Source organism: Lissotriton vulgaris, chromosome 4_1 (assembly GCF_964263255.1).
Source record: "Lissotriton vulgaris chromosome 4_1, aLisVul1.2, whole genome shotgun sequence".
Classification (NCBI taxonomy): domain Eukaryota; kingdom Metazoa; phylum Chordata; class Amphibia; order Caudata; family Salamandridae; genus Lissotriton; species Lissotriton vulgaris.
Window position 1 is genome coordinate 1475988603 of NC_141691.1, and position 25502 is coordinate 1476014104.

General features: G+C 43.7%; 1 protein-coding gene across 1 annotated transcript in view; it reads right to left on the reverse strand.

The window, feature by feature from the left end:
- PRKDC (protein kinase, DNA-activated, catalytic subunit) overlaps window positions 1-25502 on the reverse strand; it is a 2818033-nt gene that overhangs the window by 2556178 nt on the left and 236353 nt on the right. The window contains exons 12-14 of the mRNA XM_086965729.1: window positions 22458-22622; window positions 5067-5235; window positions 4530-4573 (exon numbers count right to left, since the gene is read on the reverse strand). Of these exons, the coding sequence (XP_086821855.1) occupies window positions 4530-4573; window positions 5067-5235; window positions 22458-22622 (378 nt within the window). The remainder of the gene's footprint in view (window positions 1-4529; window positions 4574-5066; window positions 5236-22457; window positions 22623-25502) is intronic.

A 25502-nucleotide genomic window follows, 5' to 3' on the forward strand; every position in this document is an offset into this window, starting at 1 on the left:
CCCCATAGTTTTAACTTTTAGCCTACAAGCAATTCTCACACCTATCGGACTGAAGGTGTGAGAAATGCTTGTGGACCCAAAGTTAAAACTGTGGGGGCCGACAAAATGCTGGACAATAGGCCTCCCACAGTGTCTGTGAATGGTCTCCTTGCAAAGGGCCACTTATCTACATTAGAGGGGCCTCGCACATTCCTTTTTAGCCCAAGGCCTCGCAAATCCTAAAAACGGCCCTGGTCTAGAGTAAGAGTCACTGAGTAGATTCGGCTGCTGATGTTAAAGAGTCTGATCATGACGGGCTTCTTAGATCAGAAGCTGAAGCCAAGTATCCCAGTATTCTATGACTTCGAAAGAGACAAGCTGCTGTCTCTGCTGCTTACAGTTTTGCTTCTCTGAACCTCCTGCAGATTTTAGGAGGAACTCATGCTCTTGTGCACTTTGCAGCAGTGGTGACAAAGATGCCCTTTACTGAGCTATAATCAGGGCTCGAGTCGGGGTACCACAAGGGTGGGCGACGTCCCCCCACTTATTTTACCGGGAGCTCGATAACTTGAGCAAATGGAGTCACACATTCACTCTTTGGCCTCTCTGGTGCAAGATCAAAGTTCATTCAGAACGCTGCTCACGCGCTGGCTTCTCTGATGCAATCGCATCTAAGGGGTGAGCAAGGGGAGGCAATGAGTCTGATGTAAGCCACCTTTTGTGACGTCACTTCCTGTTGTGACATCAATGTACCCCCACTTCTTTTTTTAGGACTTGTGCCCTGGCTACAATGCGCTTGGACGCTGGCTCACAACTTGAGGCCTCCTCCTATCCTAGGGAGGGGAGCTACCCTGTTCTCTGACTCCGGGTGTGCTTCTGGACTGTGATGCACTGACCCCCAACTCTGCAACTGCCTCAGAAAAGGCAGGGCCTATAACACTTGACTGCTGCTGCCTTCAGCAAGCTTTGTTTCTAGATGCATCATGGAAGGCCCTTTCCCCTGCTTTGTTACATGCAGGCTTGCAGCCATATGAATATAAGCATTCCCGGGCCCATAGGTGCTGACTGGCGGTGGGGGGGGCCTGAAGTCTATTGGACACAATTAGAGCATTGCATGTTGTGAGCTTGCTGAGCAATTCGACAGCACCATCTGTCCTCTCTCCATTCCTGCATGATTGTCCTTGAATGTCCATGCTGGCCGTATGAAAAGAGGCGTTTAAAAGTGCTGCCAGCCCAAGGCCTCAGAACCTGCAGCAGCCGAGGGATCACCCTAAGGCCGAAACAACGCAGGTTATGCTCTGTTCCCTTTGTCTGTGATTATTGTGACTACAATTGTTTGGTATTTTTACTGGATATCGGTACTGGAGTTTCATTCTCCCTTTCATCCTTGTGTAAAGCGCTCCGATATCCCTCAGGATCTTGTTTGCGCTATATAAATCTTTATAAAATAGAATAAAATAAATAGTCATCACTGCAGAGTACCGCCTGTTGCCCTCAGCCCCGCCCAACGAAGACACCCTGGCTCTCATCCTGGCAGTAAATTACAGGGGCAGTACTTGTCACTGGTGAGTTGCACTGTGAATGGGTCAACAAGGAGAGGGATAGGCCAGTAGCCTAGCCACCTTTCCCAGTAAATGATGTCAAATTCTTCGAAGACAGACACATGATAACTGGGGTTTATACAACATTGTTCATATTCAGTTTTAACACGGTTTTGCCTAATTTGTTTACTTCATCAGCCACGGACCATTAAACTATGGAACACATTTTAAAATGCTTTACTCAAATGTTTTGAGTTTTACATTTGTGCGGATATGAAGGGAAAAATACATGCTTTAAGGGAGTTAATATTTTAATGCTGGGACATTAATATAATGGGCAGGCCAATAAGAGAACACCCAGTTAGCAACCCTATTGACTGGTTCTGGTGGATGTACATGCAGCTAGAATGGCTTTAACTAGATGGGTTATGTGAATATTTATGGCGTTTGAACAGAACTGCGCAGGGCTGGAATGTTCAGACTGGGAATGGGAATAGACAGGACCAAGCTGGTTCTGTTGGGGGTTAATGGGGCTAGAATGGACCTGGCAGTGCCACAGTTGTTTTAGTGAATGTGTTTAGAATAGCTTTAAACTATTGGCTGGGCAGACTCTGAAGGCTGTAAAGGGTCAGAGTGTATTGAGCAGTGGTAGACCTGCTGGAATTGTGTAGGGTTGGGCTAGCTGTTTCTGATGCTGTCAATGGAGTTAGGATGCACTGGGATGGATCGGGCTACTTCAAATGGGTTTTTATTATTGCTTATAAAGTGGTAATCTGGGATATTTAGATTTTATTGGGACTAGTTTTACTGGCAGGAAAGTGTCACTCATCTCAGCAGAATCTCATTCATAAGTACATGTCGCACATAAGCAATATGAAAACGTGGCAGCTATGAGTGCCCTGCCATTTCTGGTGCTTTGCAGCAGGTTTAAGATCTTTTTGGCATTTCTCTTTGCTCAAATGGGTGTAATTTCTGATATTTATATGTTTCCCTCATCTTCATTGCTTGAATGTTGCTAGCGAGAAAGTGTCACTCATAGTCGTTGAATGTCACTCAATTATACTGAAATTATGAAAATGTCACAAATAAGCAATCTGAAACATTGGCAGCTATGCTCTCCCAGAAAGCCTACTTTCCTGCTAACACTGCTGCCTATGTTTAACACGGCCAAGAGGAAATAAAGCCCCTACTTGGTATCTTAATTAACCATGATAAAACCAAATCAGTGGTAAAGTCAGAGACGTTTTAAGGCATGGGAAAAGTGGGCTCTGGCTCAGGGCCCCTGCCTTTCAGGGGGCCCCTTGATATCGCCCCTTCTGTTCTGCAGAGAGTCTTGCCCTGATGACCTTGAATCTCAAGGCTACTTACCTCTTTCGCTCTATAATCATTTCAAACCAGAACGTGGAGTAATGAGGACACGTGCATTTTTGAAATATTTATTTACTAATGCAGAGTTCTCAAACGCAGTATCTTATATAATACAAGAAAACATATTATAAGAATCAAAGTTATCAGCATAGTTACTAGTCCATAATAAGCAAACGGTGATAGCATATTATAATGCTGAAATGAATAGGAATTAACACCTATTTCTCACCCTCCCTATTTAGTATAATATATCTATGAAGGTCTCTTTTGGGTCTTAGCAGGGCGGGCCCGTACCTCTAAATCTCAGTGGTAGAGGATCACATCATCTTGCACCAGATCTCTGCATGCGAGGCATCATCAAGAGTGTCTTTGCATTCCCAGTAACTATCTTAAACCTGCTTAGAGCCCAATGTTGGCAGCAACTGTATTTGTGTTATGTCTAATGTGGTGCGAAGATCAGACCTCACAGCAACCTTGTGTCAAGTTATTCTTAGAGGGTTCAGCACTCACTGTGCAGACAGTGTACCAAGCAAAACTGATAGAGTAATAACATATTATTCTCAAATAAATCACATCGTTCTTCTAGGTTGAAAGCTACAATAACCAGTATGTGTCGTGTGCAAACTGAAGCCGAAGGGAAAATGGCTTTTAAACATTTAACAAGCTCATGCTAACTTAACACAGTATATAGAAAAGAAGCATCTATATGACAACAGTTTGTAGAGCAATGTTGTGTTTGTGTTTTTCATGCAACATCCATCAACAAAGTTACTTTTGGACCAAAACAGGAGTGCACAAATGCGAAATGGGAGTGTGTAGCAAAGATTATTTGCAATAATATTAGTGAGCTGATGTGTTACAAAATTGAAAACATCACTATCTCTGAAAATTAGGTGTAAACACATTTAGAATTTGGACACGTGTGCCTGTTCGCCGGCAGTAGAGGGAATGAAAATGCTGAAACTGGACCATAAATTCAAAGCTGTTCCGCACAGTGGCCCCCAAATATGTTTGGCCCAGCCAGGGCCCGCAAAACTCTTAAGATGTCTCTGGGTAAAGACACAATGGAGAACTATCCCTCGGGCCTTTCTTAATTCGATAAGGATAAAGGTTTTTCCCAAACGCAAGATTCCTATTTCAGAAGGGAAAACAAGTTTTTTTAAATATAAGAATGCTTCTGGCAAAATATAATTTAAATCACTGACAGGAAATCTATCAATTCTGCAGCTGATCTGTTTCAAACATAATTATGATGTATTGCACTTGCCACACAGGGCGCCATCTTCTCCCCAATTTTCAGATTTCAGAAAAAGAAAGTGTTCTAGCTCAATTGGATCAGACAGAAGTTACCAAAAACCCATACAAGGTGCAGCAGTGGCAAACCCGCAAAAGTCAACTTGTTTCCTTTTTAGTTGTGCTCAGGTGTTAAACTGATAAGAATGGGTGAAACTTTTGGCCAAGCAGTATCAATGTTTTAAAATGGCAAAATAGTGTCATAATGATTCAACAGAATGGGCTGCGCTATGCCCCCTAATTAGCCTTTTTCACAAATAATTTAGTCAAACCTGTCACATCATTTGTTACCTAAGGCTGCATAATTCCAGTGGCACCGTCTATAACCAACAACTTTGTTTTTCTTACCGGACTAATAGGCTTGGAGCAGACTCGGATCAAACCTTGATGCACTGAAACAAAACAATAAAAACATTCTTAGCAGAAGGGACAATTATAAATTTGCAATTTTAACAATCTAAATGGAAAAGGTGAAAATGGCATTTGTCTTTTTTCGAATAACTTCATGTTTAGGTTTCCAGATAAATATATAGGTCAGTCCAGCAAGCAGTCCACTGCTGTGCAGCACATCCCTCTGTACATTGGTGCAAGGAAGAGGAAAGATCTACAGAATGTATTTCAGATATGGCATGCACGTGTGTTCTGGTGTCAAACACCATAAGTGATAGAAATGTTAAAAATAAGTAAAAGCTCCACTTCAGCTAAGCAAGGAATCTATGAAAAACATGGAAGACCCATTCATGCGTACAAAATAAATAGCAGAAAATGGAAACACTTCTTTTGGATTATGTGTCCAACTTTATCAATGGTTTCAAACTTGCTGAAAGAGCTAACAATTCAAGACACCTTTCCCAACCAAAACGGTTATTAATTCCCGATACTCACCGACAGTACTGATGAAACTCCATAGAACCGGTCCCTTCCCTGCCATTGCTAGAAAAACCTTGATAATAGCTCTGCAACAAAGTGACTGCATTTTTGGGCTATATTGTGAGAAACTATCAATCTGAACAACCAGCAGGCGTTCAAGAACCGGAGTATACACTTCAGGGATCTGAAATGGAAAGGAAAGGATTTGGAATGCGCCCAAACGATTATCAAGTAACAGCCATAATTTATTTGCTAGTTATTTTCCTCATCTGCATAAAGTTTTATTATTTTTCAACCCTTTTTTTGCATGAGGATAATTTTAATAAGAAATGTTTCACAAAACTCTTGGCAAATACATTTTTTGCCACAAAAACAAAGTTATTACTTTAAACAATGGCAACTCGGACTCTGCGGGTGGTACAATTATACAGTACAATTACATTTTACCAATATTTCCTAGGCCAACCTTTTTTCCATATTACGCAACATCATCATGCCTTAAATGGGGAAACGTGGTGTGCTATAATGTTTGCTTTCTTCCTAGAAAAAGCATCAACCTAAGAGTTGCTATGCTAATATCGCCCTCTTCCTAGCCCTCTGAAACAGGCAGAAAGGAAACTTTTTTGCACCACTGCTTTAGGACCATTAAAAATGGCTGTCAGTTTTTCTTATTTTTGTGGATTGGTACTACTTGCAACTTGAGGGGGAGGACAGGTAAGAAAATCATATGTGAACCAGAAAGATATCAGTTTCTAAAAATGAGAAAAATATAGTAGTCCTTAAAGCAATCATTTGTGTAGATCGGTCAAGGTTTTCTCAAATAAACTAATTACTGAATTCAGAAAGTATTGAATGCATATAGGTAGAAATGGCGTAGATGTATTATTTTTTTTTAGTAAAGTTATAAAACGTTAAATTCACCTGACCTTTCCATTAGCAGAAACGTACAGCACTTGTAATTTGTACAAAATCCAATGAAACCCAAAACCAACAACTGAGCTGTGACTTACAATGATTTTTATTCTGTAAAAACTAGGCTCAACTTGACAATGAAAAATAAAATGCACAAAAATTGGAAATTATTAAAGTCAAGCATTTTTTTTTAAAGTGTACCCAAGAATCTGAGCTTATTGGTAAGTATCATTAACACCACTTTGAACTCTGGATTTCCCCATTTCCTGGTGTTCTCAAAATGCATTTTTGTGGATACTGACTTACAAAAGATGGACAAATAACTTGGGGGGAAAAAACAGTATATAACAGAAGATGTCCTATCATTGCACAGTTCCACACTTCCGCCAATAAAGTTAGTGCCCATGTGTGCGTTTAGGGCCTAACATATAGAATAGAAAAACCCAAAACCACAAGTATGTCAATAGCGTCAATAAAGCTACAAAAATGTAGACTTTTCCAATATTATGTTATGTTATGTTATATATTTATTTATATAGCGCACGGCTACTCAGAAAGAGTGTCCCGGCGCTTTATCTAGGCAGCTCAGCAGTTAAAAAACATAACAGCATAAAACAGAGAAAAAAAAGGAAAGAAAGACATCCTAGAGGTTAAAAAGCCAAGTCTTAAGGCTCTTCCCAAACAGGAGCAAATTGGGAGTACTACGCAGAGCCAGAGGTAAAGAATTCCATAACTGGGGGGCCCTGAGACTAAAGGAGCGACCCCCAGTAGGAGCCTTCCTCAGTCAAGGGATCACGGCCGTGAACAATGCTTCTGACCGAAGTGACCGGGCCGGGCGATAGAAGGCAAGCCTTCGCTGCAGGTACCTTGCTCCCGAGCCGTAGAGTGCTTTATGCACCAGAGTCAGAGTTTTAAACATAATCCGCTTCCGGATGGGCAGCCAGTGAAGCGACTGCACCAACCCGGATGCTCTCGCTCGCCTATGAAGGCCAAAAATGGCGCAAGCCGCGGAGTTCTGCACCACTTACAGCCTCTGAACCAAATAGTCCGGGAGTCCTAAATATTGGGCATTGGCATAGTCCAATCTGGAGCCTATTAAGGCTTGAACAGTGATCCTTCTATGCTCTTCTGCAAGCAGAGGTAAGAACTTCCGGAGCATCTTCAAAATCCCAAAACAGGTGCCCGTCAGACCGAGAATGTGAGATCTTAGAGTGAGGTTGTTATCAAACTTGACTCCCAAGTTTTTGGCCACCAGAGATGACTGAGCAGGGGGACACTTGTCCGTTGGCCACCACTCCCGCCATTCAGGGTCCGAGGTGCAGCCGAAAAGCAAAACCTCCGATTTGTTGGAGTTGGCCTTGAGGCTGTTCCGCTGGAACCAGTCAAAGACCATCCCAAGGCACCCCCGGATGCTCTCTCCGTTAAATGCCTGATCTTTCCTACACGTAAAGAGTAGTTGCGTGTCATCCGCGTAGGACACGATCTGGGCTCCAAACGACTCCACAAGTGCCGCCAGTGGGGTCATAAAGATATTAAAAAGAGTCGGGCTCAACACAGAGCCCTGTGGAACCCCGACTCCCAAAGGCGGCATCTCAGCGGAGCTCGGGGAATGACAAAAGGCTGCGATATTCATGCTCATAAATTGGCTGCGATATTCGTGCTCATAAATTCCTGGCACCCAGCGAACACTATAAAAGATATTTTCAAGAGAGAGCAGGCTAGAAAATCCAGGGTGTTTGGGGCTTGGGTAGACCCGCCACTACAGACAATGGATTGCAAATAATTAAAAAAGAAAAACACACACACTTTCATATACAAGAAAACAATGGAATTTATGTCTGCAAACGTCCTACCGCGCAAGAAAAAAAAAAACACACGTTTGCTCACTTTCATATACATGAAAACAATGGCATTCGTGTCTGCAAATGTCCTACCATGCATCGCAGTCTGCATGTGACAGCTTCAAGAAGACGAATTCAGGTATCAAATTCCCTTTCTGATTGTAAAAAATTGGATTATTAGTTGGGGGTAAGTACCCACCTCAAGCAAATCTCTAAATAAACCCGAACTCAAACCTGTGGTAGCTGGGAGCAGACAGGCTTATCTTACGAGAAATGTATTTAAGCAGTACTAACACTATAATAAAATCGAAATGCAAAACAGTAAAAATCTCAACATGATTTAGAAAAAAAAGAGTAACATTTAATAAACTGAATGACACCTAAATTACAAAACTCCGATAAGTAGAAGAAGAGATAGGAGTTTTTAACGTTTTAAATAGGAATAGCGCCAAGATGCACAAAGTGCACATTTTGACACTGGACATGAGGAATCGCAGGTTGGATACACTAATTAGGCTGTTCATGGTGAAAACTGTTGCCTTTTAACTTTAGTCCTTTAAGTCCCAATTCATCATAGGAATACACTTCTAAAGACCTCAGGGGATGCACTTAGAGACTCAAATACAGCTGGGCAGCTCTGGAAAATGTGTCTTGTAGTTTTCCTGCAGCTCTAACAGGAGGTCAGGCCCCTTGTGGTCCACGTCTTTGTCCTGGTTAAAGAGGAAGAGCAGATCCAGTTTTCTTAGCTCTTGTAGGGCCTCAGAAGCTTTCTGAAGTAGGTGCCTGGATATCACATTTATGCCTGTCCTGAGCTAATGGTTAGAGCGACCCTTGGGGACACCCTAACCAATAGAGTAAAGTTTCCAGGGGGATAACCCTACCCATTCAGGTTATTTTCAAGATGGCCTTAGTCTTCAGCCACACTAAACTTATACTCTGAGGAATGGGGGTGTGTGGGTAGTGTACTAAATTAATCCCAGTGTCCTCCCATAGCTAACACCATACTCTAGTTTGTTGCATTCCCTCTACCCACAACAACCTAAGAGATAGAAGTCTGGTAGAACAAAGCTGAGTTTTCAGCAACCAGACGTTGGATATACAGGAATTGTTTTGACATCTTGCCTTCACCCTTTGAACTGCTTCCCAATATTTTTAAATAATCTCAGCAGACCTGTCAAACAGGCTGTGACCTTGTAATGTCAAAAAGCGGCCCACTGTGATTGGGGCCTGACTGGCTGGAGGATTCAAAAGAAGGGCCCTGCGCAATTGTCAGCTCACATTTGCCTGTGACACGGGAGGTTTCTTTGAAGTGTGCCCAAAGTGTCATATGAAACACACCAGCAGACCTGTCATGCATTTTCTTGTCAGTTTGATTACTATTACAGATGGGGACCCCGTTTAGATTCCAAATTCAGCCATCCCTAGTTTCAACTGCATTCTTACAAATTTCACATTTTCTCTTGGTTCTTTATACCACTCCTTGGTCACAACTGGTGTTTTTTTGTTTTTTTACAAAATCACCAACTGCAGCCCCAATTCGGTCCACAATTTTTTTTTCTTTGCATTAAACAACCTTTTCCTATTGTCATTTTTTCCTTATTCCTTAGATCTCCACTCATTCTCAACTGATACTTTGACCCATCCTTTTCTCCAGGACATCCATCCTGAAGTCAACTTACAATGTTGGCTTCAACTCCGAAACAGGTAAAAAAATGGGTTTTCATGTTGTAGAGTACGGGGACAATCACTATGTTATAAAACGTTCTTGTAGAACTTTTTTTTAGTCCAGCTTACTAACTTTGGCCAACTATATTCCACCTCTCAGGGTTCTATTTAAATGTTCCACCATCCCATTGGTCTCTGGATGGTACAAAAAGCATTGTTTATGCCCAATACCACACGCAGAAATCTTCAAATTATATGGAGCAGAAATGTACCCCAGTTTCCATTGGCACCAGTTTGGGGAAACCCTCCCTTCGAAATACATTCTCCAAACACTTGGATTACAGAAGCAGAAGTGTTATTCCTAACACAGTATACCTCAGGCCACCTAGAGAATAAATCAGCTATTACCAAATGGTAATGTGTGTCTATTTCTACTCTCAGCAGTCTCATTGGCCATCAGGTATCTATCTACACTCCAGGGGAGGTATCTGTCCTACCACTTTTCGCATTCACCATATGCTCTTACACAGTCGGCTCTACCTGTACATATAGCCCAGGCCACCAAAAATCTTCACATATGCGTTCATTAGTTTTACATATATGCAAATGTCCTTCATGGACAACATCAACAATTCTTCCTCTAAGATTTTTGTGAACGAAAAGGTGGCTGCCTCCGAAAATTAGGTTGTCATGAATAGATAATTCATCTCTAATCTCAAAGTAAGACCGTACATCAGGACTTAATTTCATTTCAGGCCAATAAGTAGGTTTACTCAGGACTTCTACTACTAGCCTTTGACTTACACAGCTGGATTCCAACTGAAAAACATGAAAGCCTCAGACCAGTATGACTTAATCGGATTCTATATGACACAGGTAAGGTAGATATCACAGTCATCTCTGCCCGTCAGATTACTGTTTGCTCCTGGGAGCAAGTTCACACCTCATTTACGACTATTCAAATGCTAATTACAGGCTAGCAGAAGGTGGAGAGCAAATGGCAGATTTAGTTTCAAGTGTCTTCGGGAAGGGCCAAGTTAACTTTCTAAAGGTGACTTTTCCGTAATATCTAGAAAAAAAAGATGAATTCACAACTGATTTGGATTTTTAATAACTATTTAAATAGTTGTTTAAATATTTCCCGTGCTAGTCACATTCCTAAGATACATCATTAGTATTTAACATTGCATCCCAGAACTTTTCTATGGAACACCCAACCTTGCTACAGTGAAAATAGCTCTGAGGAGCTCGTCACTGTAAGGGCTTATCTAGGACTAAACCTCTACATGTCCTACTTTTGAATACCATGTGCCCTACCTCATGGGCCACAAGGACTACTTAGGGGTGACTAATAAATATTTAAAATGAAGGTTTAAGCCTGTTTAAGCCCGTCAAAGGGAGCTATTTTGACAGGTGGAATATGCAGTGAGAACCTGCACATCCAGGTTAGTGGTAGCAGACTTGCAATCATGTTTACATTGTCACTGTGGTGGATGACAGAATAGGAGCTGAAGTCCACTAGTGATATTTAACGTATAGGTCCAGCTTATACCTTGATATCATATACTAGGGACTTATAGGTAAGTTGAATGTGCCAATCGGCTGTATATGAACTGTACCATGCTGAAAGGTGGAACACAAGCCTTTTAACACTGGTTAGCAAGGGCAAAAAATTCTGCAACCAGCAAAAATAGGGTTTAACGAAATTAAAAAAAACATCTCCGGTGATCTGGCAGAAAGGGTAGATTTTCAACACTGGGGTTCTGATCCTTATCACAGCCCAATCTGAAAGCTACACAGTCAGCACAATGTCGGAAACAGTGCATGTAGACTGGGGGGAAACAGACTTTTCTAACACTTAGCCCAATCCCTCTGCCTGACACAGTGGGTATTCTACTTGTTCTCATTGTAGGAGAGTAGGGTATGCTTCCTATGGTCAACCCCACTTTTTGCTGTGATTCTCTGGTTTTTCGACTTTAGTGTGGCTGTGGGCCTGCTAATCAGACCCACAGCCAGCTGTTCTCTCTCGAAATTGATACCATGTACTTTAGGTACATACCAGATTGGATAGTGGGTCACCTTTGTGAGCCCGTGTATAGTGTACCATAGGTACCCAGGGCATAGGTGCATTCAAGGCCTACCAGGGGCTGCAGCATGCATTATGCCACCCCTGGCTGGCCATCTAAACTGACACCACATGATGATCACTCAGCTTGGGTAAGGTGGTGTAATCACACCCTTACTTAGATATAGTATATCTATATCTACCTTATATATAGACACATAGTCACCTATAAGTCACTCCTATGGCAGGCCTTAACAATCCTGGAGGCAGAGTGCTTGGTTCTATGTGAGAGGGTGCCCTAGCATGAGCCGAGCCCCTCTGCAGCTTTCGGAAAGATCTCCTTATAGCGGTTCTATGATATAGCCATACCATATACTCTTAAGTGCATTATAATCCTCGCGGTTAATGCTAACTTTGGTTTAGCTTTATCAAAACATGCCGTGCAAGGTGTCAAACACTTTGGAATACTACCCCACCCGCCAATTCTGGCGGCGGGGGTAGCATTCTACCCTTCTTGAGGGAAAAGACATGTATGTTACTACTTTACCCGGTTAGAGTTAAACAGAGCCTCAGCATCACAAAATGGATGCTGCTGCCACAGACACAAGTCTGACCTCCTGCTGCTGGACGAAACTCTGGCAAGGGAGGCCTGTACAATAGGTTTCCTGTCGAGGTAGGTGCTAGCACCTCCCCAGACAGCCTGTAATGTATTGGGGCAGGGTGGGTTTAATGGAAAGATGCTTTTCCAGACATTGCCTGGGGAACACAAGGTGCTCCATGCATAGCCCGGTTCAAACAAGTTGCTGGGGCACTCCAGCCCGGCTCTGGCGCGAAACTGGACAAAGGGGAAGGGGTGTAACCACCCCCTTCCCAGGTCCACCCATAGGAGGGACCTAGCAGGTAATCCAGCCCCTAAAATCAGTATAAAGATAGGAGCTGTGTCTAGAGACTTTAGATTATCCTGGAATGAAACTCTGATACGAAACTCTTGGGCCTTTGACGTTCTATATCGACTAGAAGACTGAAGACATCTTCCTTATGGTCAAGGAGTGACCACCCTGTGCAAACAGGCACCACCAGTAACCTGCCGGTTTGCTTTGTCGACGCTCCTGCCGGAACCCGAAGACTCAGCGACTCGGGAACTGGACTTCCAGATTTCTCCGACTTCGATCCACATCCACAGCAAAGCTGAGACCCGTGGCGGAAACGAGAGACGTGGGACCAGACACCCTGGACTTCCTGCATTTTGCTAACTGCTGGACTCCCGAGGTACCCTCGCAGTTGTGCATTGGGGTATGAGAAGCCCCAGACCTGAGCTCCATTTGCACCAAAGCTCAGCCCTCCACACTCCACATGTGCCGCGTGGGGCCTGCTCCTGCATTTCAGCTCGACACGTCTTCCCGGTTGCTAGCCCGTTGGCTAGTGAGCCCTCTGAAGACTTTTTTGAATTTACACCACTGGTCTGGTTGCTCCAGGCTTTCTCCAGCTTCCCTGCAAAGGAGAAGCTCCCCACACCTTGCCGATCTGACTCGAAGCCAATCTTCATTTCCTGTGTGGATTGCGTTTGCCAAGGCTTGTAGGGTCCAGTCTGGATACCGACACCGCAGTCAACTAGATCCTTCGTGGGACAGCTCGAATCCAGCTCCTGGTCGTCGTCGAGACCTCCTGGTCCTCGTGGCTGCAGAGACAAGCTTCACCTCTTCACCTGAAATCTCCTCAACATCGCCTGGTTCCTTCCTGGTCACTGGCTAGTGACCCAGACTCTGTCCCCTCTGCTTTTAGGTTCTTCAGTTCTTCGAGCCACCCTTGGATCCACCCGGACACTCTTCCTCTGGTCGCCTGCAGCACTTCTTCGCAGATATCCATAGGAAACATCAACGAAACCAGACACCAAAAGACACCTATGTACCCGGCTTCCCTGGGTGAGGTAGCAAGTACTCCGGTGCTCCCGTGGGTATTGACTATCCAAGTGTCCTAGTCTAAAGTGGTTTTGTCGTAGTCCACCCGGAAGTGCCCTAAATCTATAACTTAGTAACTTTTACATTCTCCATTCCAAGTCAATGGTAACTCGTTACTGTGTTTAGACACTGCACGCGTCTCCCGTGGTTCTCCTACTTCCTAACCTTTGGTTGTCTAGTGTAGCCCCAGCGATTCCCTAGGCCAATTCAACAATTTCTGAAGTGATTCCTATACCACTTACTTAGTATATGGTTTGTGAGGCCCCTAGGGCAAAACTGTATTTGTGCACCTTATCGTATGCTAATTGAGTAACTTTTGAAGTACTTTAATCTCTGACCTCAAAGAGTTCAGAGGGGTTGTGTTAGAAATAAATACATATATATTTGATATATACCTTGTGTGGTGTCCTTTCATTTGGTATTCAAGGGATTATAATTGGTAAAACAGCTTGCTTCACATGCTTTCGGAGGTTTTAGCCTAAGACTGCTGGTCCATGCTACCACTAGGATAGCTTGTCTAGAAGGTTGACTTTACAACCACCATAAATAAGGGTCGTTTAGACTGGTGCAGGGTGCCCACTAGAATAGTGGACATCATATGCCAGGCTAACTTCTCACACTCATTAATGTGTGCCATGCGTATCTTGCCATCTCTGCATTAGCATAGATCAGTGAGTTCTACCCTTATGGATCAAGTAATCAAACTCCTATGTTTAGTACCCAATCTGCTGATAGCGGGCAGCCATCTGGACAATTGCTACTTCTAGCAGTGTGCAGCAGGTCGGGGCAGGTTAATGGAGGGCGGTGAAACAGAGAGACCAACAATTTGAATTAATGGCCAGCTCTAATGTTTTTGCTGCCCAATTCCTATCACACCTCCCCTTTCCAGACACACACAAACAAATTCAATATCATTGTCACCTACTATAAATCACAAGTATCCCGTTCACACAAAAAATTTAAGCTTAGAACTCAAAGACCATTTTAAAACAGACAGTTACCCTGATTAGTACTGTTAAACTAAAAAATGTCCCCTCATTGAGTAAATAAACCCTGCCAGTATTTAATTTTTGAGTAATCATTTGGTAATAACTCTCATCCCAACATACAAAAATGACCTTAAATACATAATACAAACAGTACCTTTTATTTACTCAGTGACAGTAAATTGAAGATGTCTGCTGAGAGTCATACATGTTTCTCAAAATCAGGTTTTAATGGGCTGATCACTTTTACATGTTTTTTGAGAAACAGATACCCTGGTAATAAAAGCAATCAAGCGGGATTGAAAGGGTTCCTTGGAAGAAAGGCTTTTGCCACCCAAGGCAAATGTTTGGTGTTCGGCTATAGAACTATCTTTGCATCATAGGAGAGGGGCACCAGCAAGGGTGTGGCTTAGTCAGAGACATCCGGTGGGTGCAGATCTCAAATGTTCCACCTAAAAAAAGCAGTGGGCTTGCAGATTAGAGGAGTGAGACAATCAATGTTCGGGAACAGGGTCAGTACTGATTTGCATTAGGTGGGCCTCTGTCTATATAGAAACAGAGGACAACAAACGAGGGGAAGGAAAGGTACCCTAAGCAATTGCCACTGTTTAGTCTATTTGCAAGTATTCATTCCATCACCTTTTGGATGTTTGATTACCAGCAGTATGACTGAAAACTTAAAACTGGAGCAGCTTTCCAAGCTTACTACTGGCAATGTTTCTGAATTCCAAAAAGTAGTAAATTTGCACCCTATCAAAGAGTATTTCTGTGGGTGTAAATGTACTATTTTTAGTAAACTGGTCACATAGCATATTTAAGATTCTGATACAAAAAATGAACAAGTTAAAACTGTTTGTTAAATGAGAACAATGAGAAAGACAGACACAGTAGAACAAACTCAGGACTCCCAGACCTAACTACCAAACCAAGAATGCATTTGAGGGGTGTCAAACCCCAAAAACCCTTCTGAAATTACACCACTCCTGCCCGTCCCCCCTGGGCCTGGTAGTACTCCCTAGGATTTCAGGACTACAATCAAATACAACACAACTGCCTGGGGTCCCTACCCAGGAATCACTTCTTTTAAATGTATTTTCACTGCACGCAACCTTCTTCATCTCTGCTACGAGAAGTCTTGATAGTGGCGTTTGCAAATCAGTGAATGTGGGCAGGGCTCCATGTTTCTAGTCCTCACCATTTACAAATCATTTTATCAAGTGACTGATGCCCCCACGTATTAAGCTCGAGTCACAATTAAAGGATGGTGTGTAGGAAAAATAATAGTGAGAACCGAGCTATGGATCTGCTTGGCTCAAGCTGAGCCATGAATACGGTTGGCATGTATACGGTGCAACAAACATAATGTAAAAAACATTATACAATCTCTTCAAAATTAAAAAAAGTATGTTTAACACAAGGAAGTGTTTCTACTTAGCGCATCAGATCATATCACTGTATAGATATATTTTTAATTAGTAGTGATAGTTTTTAGAAACATTCAAGGCTTGCCCCCAACTACAATGCCACCAGTGTAATAAGATACAAGTCAGTAGAGCAACAACCCCCTAGGCCCCTGCACTGGCGCTGCTGGGTAAGAGGACCTCTGCCTGACCTAAGGGGTATTTCTATACTGAATCTTGGGTGAGGTATTGAGAAGAACTCTGTCCATTCTCATTAGAGCATCATGATTTAACGTATCAAACAGGAGACCCCTTGTGAAAGGGGTGAATGGGGGGACAAGGAGCTAGTTCGGGAGGTCCAAAAGCCTGTGCTCTTATCAAGAATCAGAATATCAAATTAGGGCTAATGTTCCTTAGAGGAAAGGAGGGAGGGGAGAGGCTCTCCCAGAAGGTGGAGAGTGCCTGGGCCAGAGTGTTGGAATGAGACAGTCAGCAGGGCTGTTTATGTTGCCCTCACACATCCCCTAGAGGATGTATATCATAGGGACAAGAAGCAGAGCCACATTCCGCTTTCTTGATTTGGGCCTACTCTTGCCTAAACGGCTCATCACTCGCAGATGGAAATCGCCTGAACCCCGTCCCTTACGGCCTGGACGTAATCTCTTTTTGCTGGGGCTCAGGCAGAGGGTGTTGCCCTACACAAGAAGAAGATTTTGGGAATTTGTAAATACCACAGAGCGACCAATTGGGACACCATCACAGCTGACCAACAGACTGCCATTCATAGTACTTCTGAAACCCCCGGAGAGGCATCAATGGAGGTGGAAGAGGTGTAAGAAGTGGATCACCGTGAGCCCCTCTCAAAGGAGGAGGCCCGGGAGGCTCTACGCCCTAACGCCATGCATCATGTTCCAGGATCTAACTAAACTACTGAGACTCACATACTTTTACTGCCCTCACAACTGATTGTAAATGAAAGTGATTGCGTGGAGGCAAGATTTGGGTTCGGAGCCCTTGATAGTTATTAATACTACTATAGTTAGTTTCAGGAAAAGACACTTCATTTCTTACAGTGCAGCCTGTTATCTCCTGCAATTCATGAATACATGCAATGGAATTGTAATTCTTATGTATGCAGTAACAATTCCTCTGATGACTAGAGGCATATATGTAGGTCCCTGTTTCCCTCAAACACTACTTCAATTTGCAACCTATCTACAGAACAGTATATTGTATCCTGTCTAGCCGTTATTATTGTAACAACATTTTAACTTTTAGCTAGTACAACTGGACTAATAAACGAAAAATGCAATAAACCGAATTAAACAAAAAATAGACAAGTCAGAAGTCTTGAAAACCCTGAAAATGACCTAGATTCTTATTATAAATGGAGCAACTTTAGTTCTAATAAATCTAACATACGCTGTAATTGTACAGCGTACATCCTGAACTTAAGTATTCAAAAGCATGCTCAGATGTGAAAATAATGAAAAAGGAGGCTGTGTGAAGTAACATATTTGCATAGGAACAAACACAACTTGGAAAAGCAGGGAAGTTGGAATAATTCCAGGTTATCTTGTTTTACATTTGCCATGTCATTCTTGGCTCACGGCGAGAAAAACCGACAGATGGCAGACCCGACTCAGGGCCCCAGACCCAATTAACAAGCCAAGAATGCATTGATTTGGGGGTGTCCCACCCCTCCTGAAGCTACGCCCCTGGGCACCATAACAAACATGCTGTTGGTTTCATGGTAGCCCGTAACAACTTGGGTACCGAACTGACCCTTGTACTAGAACCTGTGCCTCCCTCAAAAGCACAGCAACAGCACTATTCTCCTGCAGCCTTTAAACCACAATTTGGCAATTATAGTTTAAGTTTAAAATATTTGTTAAGCGCAACGTACACCTGAACGGTTTCTTGGCGCTAAAGTAGCAGGCAGCCAACTGGGCAAGAGCAGTTGCTAAGGCGTCGACTGGAAAGGCAAGCAGGGCTTACAATGGAAAAGCCAGAGAAAATAAAAAGGTCTTCAGAGCTTTGCGGAAACTAGAATACTGGGTAAGGGACCTAAGATGGAAGGGGAGAGAGTTCCAGAACATGGGGGCAAGAGTGGAAAATTTCGAGCCACCCTGTTTTTTTTTCCGGTAGCGGGGGACTGATAAAAGAAGAAGTGCCGAGGAGCGGAGGTCTCTGCCAGGGACATAGGCCTTGATGGCAGATGATATAAAGAGGGGGGCCAGGCCAGTCCTGGCCTGAAACGCCATGCAGCCTAGTTTGAACAAGGCGCGTTCCCGCACAGGGAGCCAGTGGAGGGTTTTCAGGAGGGGGGAGGTATGGTGGAATTTGGGAAGACCGAAGGCAAGGCGAGCAGCCTGGTTCTGCACTAGTTGTAGTTTACGCAGGCTGTACTGAGGGATGCCATTGAACAAGATGTTCCCGTAGTCCAGGCGGGACAGGACCAGTGCGGACATAATTAGTTTAAGTGCAGAGAAAGAAAAGAAACGAGAAATAGAGCGGATAGTACGGAGAGTAAGAAAGTAAGAAAGCAAGAAGAGACCACCGAACCAATCTGGGAGTGCATAGTAAGTTTATCGTTTAGCTTGATGCCAAGAGTCTTAACAGAGGGAACAGGGATAGGAGGAGAACCAAAGGAGGGGGGCCAAAAGAGAGAATTCCAGGGACTGGAGCAACCACCCGTCACCACAAGTTCCGTTTTATCGGGATTGAGTTTAAGGTGGTTGAAATTCATCCAGTCCCTGATGAAGGATAGAATAGATTGGAAGTTAGAGATAGAGTCAGGGGTAGAAGACAGATTGTGGATGTAACCAGGTGTAGAGGTATGGTAGTTCACCTCTACCATACCTCTACACCTGGTTACATCCACCTGCCTATGTTCCTCTGGGGAGAGGGAGGGGCAGGATGAAGTTACAGAGGTCACTAGAATGGTGCACACAGCAAATGGTCACTGGCCAGAAGGAAAGGACCCACACATCTCCCCATAGCGCCTGTCCTAACACCTAACTAGTGGAGCTGGAGCCGTAGCCACTTCTACCCACCTCCGTTAATCAGGCATGGCAAAGTCACCCTGGGACCAATGTGACCAGTCAGAGTGGGCTCACTGACAGCAATGATTTTTTTAAAACTCTTTTTTATTGCAAGTTGCATAGTATGATACAGGTACAGACAAATAGCATATCATCGGATCACGACAAATAATACAGACATGGTATTAAACATACCACGTAGTACATTCCCCGCCCCCCCACCCAACTCAGGTTCACTGGACTGCAATTCCGTTAACTCGCTCTCCATTCTGTCGGAGAGATACAAATATTCCCTCTGTACATATTCCAGTTCCCCCAAACGTTATCCCACTTTTTGGGGCATCCTCTATTTACATAAACTGCTCGCTCCGCCAGCATACACCTGTCAACCTGTCGCAGCTTCGAGGCAGCGGCGGCCGGGCCCGAGGCGGCCCTGGCGAGCAGCGTGTTCTGCAGGCTGAAGGTAGAGCGGGCCGAGGCCCGGGACCAGCGGGAGGAGCAAGTGAGGAGAAAGAGGGAGGGCATACAAACGGGAGAGTCGCCCGTGCCAGTTGCAGCTCAAGGATGGGCCTCGCCCTCTTCGCGATCGAGGTTGTCCTCTACAAGCAGGCGGCGCACCATCCTGGGTACAGGCAGCCGGTGTGATCAGTTTGGTCCAGTCCACCACCCGCAGGACAGGAGCGCCGAGTGCTGCCTGCAACCACTTTCTAAAATTCTGTAAATGCCTACAATCTCGGGGCTGAGGGGGGGGCCCCATCCAGATCACAGCCATAGCCCGAATCGCGACGCGTGTTATGCCGGCTGGTCAGAGTGTCCTCGGAGGCCGCACGGCAAGAAGCATGTCCAGGGCAGCTGAGCTCCCTCCCTGTCACCTGCTGGGCCTGGGCAACCTTTCATCCCTCCTTCACTCGGTCCACCCTCAGAGGGCAGTGCACACTGCACACCCAAGTCTGGGCCCCCTCAGGATGGGCGCAGACGTTCTCGCGGAGGAGCCCCCACCCAGGAGTTTAAGCACACAGCCCCCGCTTCCGGGACTGGAGGCGTGAGGACAGCTGAGCCCGGCCTTCTTTCAGCCCTTCTACCCCCGTGTGCCCCCGCTCCAACAACTTCTGTTGCAGTCAAACAAAGTGCTGTTGCAGCCAGGCAAGAGCGAGGAACCAGTGAACTTTTCCCAGCTATGGAGGGGCTGGAGCCACGACCGGCTGATTTGGATTGTCGGCGACGTTACTCCAGTGGACCAGAGCCTACACACCTCCGCTCCCGACTTTGATTTTTTGAATTATGTACCCACCCGGACTTCTTTTGGCACTCTAATTCATATTCACTGGGTCACTCTCATGGACTTCTTTACTTATGTCCTGGCCGCCATTTTGCTGCTGTTCTCTGCCGCTTTTCTCTGGACCCCGACCCGCCATCTTGTCCATTCCCTCGTCCTTTACCCTTCTCCCTAGTTTCCCCCTTGACGAACCTCAAATGTTTCTTCCCTTTTCTGATTTGCCTTTTCTCCATACCCTTGTATCCCTCCCACCCACCCTTAATGCTGTTACTGCGTCCCCCCTCCGACCCAACTTGATGGAACTCTGCTCTCCTGGTTTTTTGGGTCTTGACCTGAGAGGGTCTACTATGTGTGTATGTGTGTATATAGAGATGGCTCAAATCACTAGTATATGCGGTGGACCTCTGTGCTCTCTACCATTCCTATGTGACTCTCTTAGAGTTTATCCATTCGTGTCCCTTCCTTGAGTGACTTTACTACTTGCACATGTGCAATTTATTTCTGTTTATATCTCTTCCCTGTGTGACTTTATAACTTGTACATTTGCAATTTTTTTTTGCTTGTATCTTTTATGTAACGCATGTAATCCTAAATCCTTATGTATCGCAGCTGGTTCTTATGTAAAGCGCTCTGACACCTTCGCGTAATGTTCGCGCTATATAAAATCGCATTAAATTAAAAAAAAACCAATTTTCCCAGTCTATTATCCTTGGCAATTCTGGGACTCACCATTTACGTGTTATATTCCATTCATTTTGCACACGTAACCTACCACCGCCCAATGTTTGGTCTGTGCGCCTGAAGTTAGTGGCATCCCAAATGTTAAATTAACAGGTCTTAGTGGACATGAGCTGGGTACTCCCACACACCTCTTCAATCACGCCAAGTACAGCGACCCAAAACCCTTGAATGCGGGGACAGTCCCAGATCGTGTTGAAAAATGAGCCTGTCTCGCCACACCTCCGCATGCAGTCCGCATCAGTAAAGCGACCCATCTTAAGTAAGATGATACATGATATATAGGCACGGTGTAGTATTTTGAGCTGAACCAGTTGCAGTTGCGACGGTATGGCCACCTCCTGTGGTGAGGATAGTGCTTCACACCAATCCTCAAGTTCCCCCAGGTCTACGTGCCAGCGAGCATACAGGTTCACCAGAGGATCTGGTGAGTTGTTGATTATTTTCTTATACGTGAGTGAAATTACTTTAGTGTGTATGGGGTCAGCAGGTAGTCTATCTTCAAGTGGTGCGGATTCTGGGATGTCATTCATCTCTGTAGTTATTGTCTGCAAAGCATGGCGGATTTGTAGGTATCGAAACATTTCACACGCAGACATTTGGTATTCTTTTTGCAACTCTGCAAATGTGAGTATTTTCCCCCCTTTAACCAAATCACTCACACACAATAGACCAATGGTGTCCCATTTATCAAACCCCTTACTATTCATGAGGTTGCCCAGTAGATCGGCATGCCAAAGGGGCGTCATTTGCGTCAGTTTAGTGTGCCAGCCTAAATTTCTCATGGTGGAGTGCCATACAGCAATCGTAATAGTCGTGGGCCAGTGAGATATTTTTTACGTGGTGTATTATATAGTGCCCTTCTGTATCCCCCGGGTCCCATCTGCCACTTTACCATTCCGGCACGCCGGGTCTTGCTGAGCACCATGTACCCATTTATTAATTATAGCGATGTGCCGCTCTGTAATAGCTCTACGGACAGAAATGTTGGTTAACTCCTTTGACTACCCATTAAACCTAATCTGGGCTGTGTTTCCATAAACTTGCTTCTGTGTATTATTAGACACCTAAATAATGTGGCCTGATGTATTTATTCACTGCTGCTAGATTTCCATTTATGCTGAATATGTAGAAAGCGAGGGGTTCCAACTCTTTGCTCTGCTAACAGTGTTTTCTGTACACACATTTCTGCTTAAATCGTAAGGGCTGAAGAAGGAAACAGCAATTACATCATTTGCAACTGCAGTGTCAATATTCAAGCATAATTTGCAAGCGCTGAGAGTGGAGGTTAGACCTTAATTGAAGAAGAAAAACAAGCAAGAGTAAGTGATAAAGTATATAGTGTTGATCCCATACTGTGTTATTACCCCATTAACTGTGCTACATTACTGCGATGTTAAAGGTCAAATGTTAAATAATTACTGTTTCACATTACTTCCTGAGACCTCTAACAAGCTTGGAGGGACAAGCCAACCATGCAGAAAACAATGAAAATATGGCAAACTTAAGGCTTCTACTTACTGCCTCCAGGTGGAGGATCACGCTAGCGATGGACTGAAGAAAGTGTGGTAACTGGTACAGATTATCGTCTTCCGTGTCCGCTTCTGTTAGATACATTTGTTTACAGCGCTGAATTAGCTCGATATACATGATGTCCACATCTTTGGCATTCACAGCTTTACAAGGCTGTGAAAAATAAACAAAATGTTAACAGCTTGCAGCACAGAATGAAGTGAAAGCTCAGATAATGGGTGGTCAACTCCCTTTTAAGCAAATGGATACAGTTAGGATAATCTTTTAAGTATGCTGATCATGTTGTACATCAAATTTTCAATAAAAAAGGCTATTCAGTTGCATCATTCATGTGTTTTATCTAAGCAACGTGAAATAGGTAAAACCTTGAAAAGCTTTTTCAAGTGCAGTATATTTCAAAATATTTTTTATAACACATTTTATTGATTTTCCTTGTTTTCCACAGACACAAAATCAAAGACCAGCAATGCCGTCACGTATGTAGCCCCAGCGGCTCTGCAGCAACATGCTGGAAAGTGGGTAGTAAACGTGTAGCAGCACATTTACAGCACTCAAGGTGGACAACATCAAACCAGATCTACAATGGCACCCAACGACTCCCTCAAATGGGTGCAAGAAAATGAATGGAAGGAGGGGAGCAATTAGTCCGTATCAGCCCAGGGGGCAGAATGCCCTCCCAGGGTCTCCAGTGGGTGTTCAGTCAGAGATGGCGACACTACTTATCCAGGACTCCCATATGCTCAAACTTGTGTGTATGGCTCTAACTATTGTCTTGCAGGTCTTGGCCAACAGGTTCCTAGTGTCTTAATTCCTTTAAATCAAAGAACAACTTGATCAAATATATATATTATTGCCTCATAAAAGGTGTGCTTTACAATAAATAACTCAATTTTATGGTCTTCAGTAAATATTTCTGCCAATAAGGAGCATTGTAAATCTAATTAAAAGGGAGGTTTGAATAGGGACATTGCAAATGAGGACATGTTATTTCTGGTTTAACTACCTCGACATGTAAGAATGAATGAACTTTATTGTGTATGGTTATTTAAAACGTTCACAAAGTACAAAAGGAACAAATAAAACAATCATAATTATGAATAAACGGATCTCAAGTGACAATTTATGAGAATGTACACGAAATATCCATGATTCTTCAAATACCTCCGGGTACTAGCGGCATTCTAATTACGTTTAAAGGGATCTAAAAAGAGGACTGAACCGTGATTATAGCAGTTGCTCTTCATAGTTATAAATACACAGGTCACAAGTGAGTCCAAACAATTTGTGAATAAATACTTATAATACCAAAAATTCTTCAGATACCTCAAAGAACTAGCAGCTATGTAATTACGTTTAACAGGATCTAAAAAGGGTGCAGAATCATAAATAAGGGAAGGAGAAGAAAACAAGTTACTTACCTGTAACTTCAGTTATCCAGTATTGGTATCTTTCATAGATTCACATGCCTGAATCATTCCCCGTCGCCGAGGCGGGAGTCCAACAGTACATAAAAAAGCAGTGCCAAAAGTAAATTATAGTAGTAGGCCCTAAATACAGCCCTGAGGCCTAGATTGCAGTAGCCTATCTACCTCATTATGCTGAAAAGATCTAAGTTTTTGCCACAACCAATCAGCTCTCAGCACCCTCTCTGCAGAGCCGGTTCTCCTCAGATTTTCGTTAGCACAAGTGGGGAATAAGTATCCCAATCTAGAGAACTGACTCTCCGGGGAGGAGGGTGGGTGCATGTGAATCTATGAAAGATATCAATACTGGATAACTGAATTTACAGGTAAGTAACTTGTTTTCTTATCCAGTATTGGGGTATCTTTCATAGATTCACATGCCTGAATCAGACTAGCAATCAGTATACCAGGTAATAGTCTGTTGCGGCTGGTGGGAGACTTATACTGATACACTCCCAGTAATACCATCATCAACAACCTAACCAATGCTATACCATCTTATTGTCACAGACAGAGATGACTATGAATCTTATGCATTTGTTAGAAACCTTAGAATGGACATGTAATATTAACATAGTAGCAATCATATTGAAATGACCATCTACAAATGAAATACATAAAAACATCAAACATATGTTACCTGAAGTTTTCATTAAACAAAGAGGTGTCGTAAGACAGCTTGACCAACTGCTGCATCTCGCTGGCTTGTTGATTGCAGGCAGTAATGTCTGGTGAATGTGTGGACATTCTTCCATGTCGCAGCACAGCAGATGTCCTCAAGGGTCTCTCCTGCAAATAACGCTGTAGACGCTGCTACAGTTCTTGTAGAATGTGCTTTAACATTTCTTGTCAATGGTCTGTGTGACTTGGTATGGCAGAATTGGATCGCTGATGCTATCCATCTGGAAATAGTAGCCTTGGTGACCGCTGTTCCCAATGTAGTCTGGCCGTAGGCCACTAATAATTGATCAGATTTTCTGAAGCTTTTTGTTCTCTGTAAGTAGAACTTTAGACAACATTTGATGTCCAGGGAGTGCAGCGTTCTTTCTGCTGGTGTAGTAGGATTTGAAAGAGGACTTTCAGTCTGACTGGTTCATTTAAATGGAATTGAGGGAACCTTAGGTATAAATGATGGGTTCGCTCGAAGGGTGACGCAATCCTGTGAGAAATGTAGGAAGGGTTCCTTAATAGTGAACGCTTGTATCTCACTCACTCTTCTAGCTAATGTCAAAGCTAGGAGTAAGGCAACTTTCCATGTAAGGTATTTGGTTTCGGCTTTATGAATAGGTTCGAATGGATGCTTCATGAGCTGTGAAAGAACCGTATTAAGTTCCCATTCCGATGGGGGTGCCAAATCGGAGGATAAGCTCGGAACAGTCCTCTCATGAATTGTTTAATTAGAGATGACTAACATAGTGAAGGAATGTTAGACACCTTCCTGAATCTGGACAGAGCCGCTAGGTGAATCTTTATTGATGAAAAAGAACGGCCAGAACGAGCTAAGTGCAGCAGATAAGGAAGAACTTCCTCTGCTGGAGCCTCAATCGGGTGTACACTATTGAAGACACAC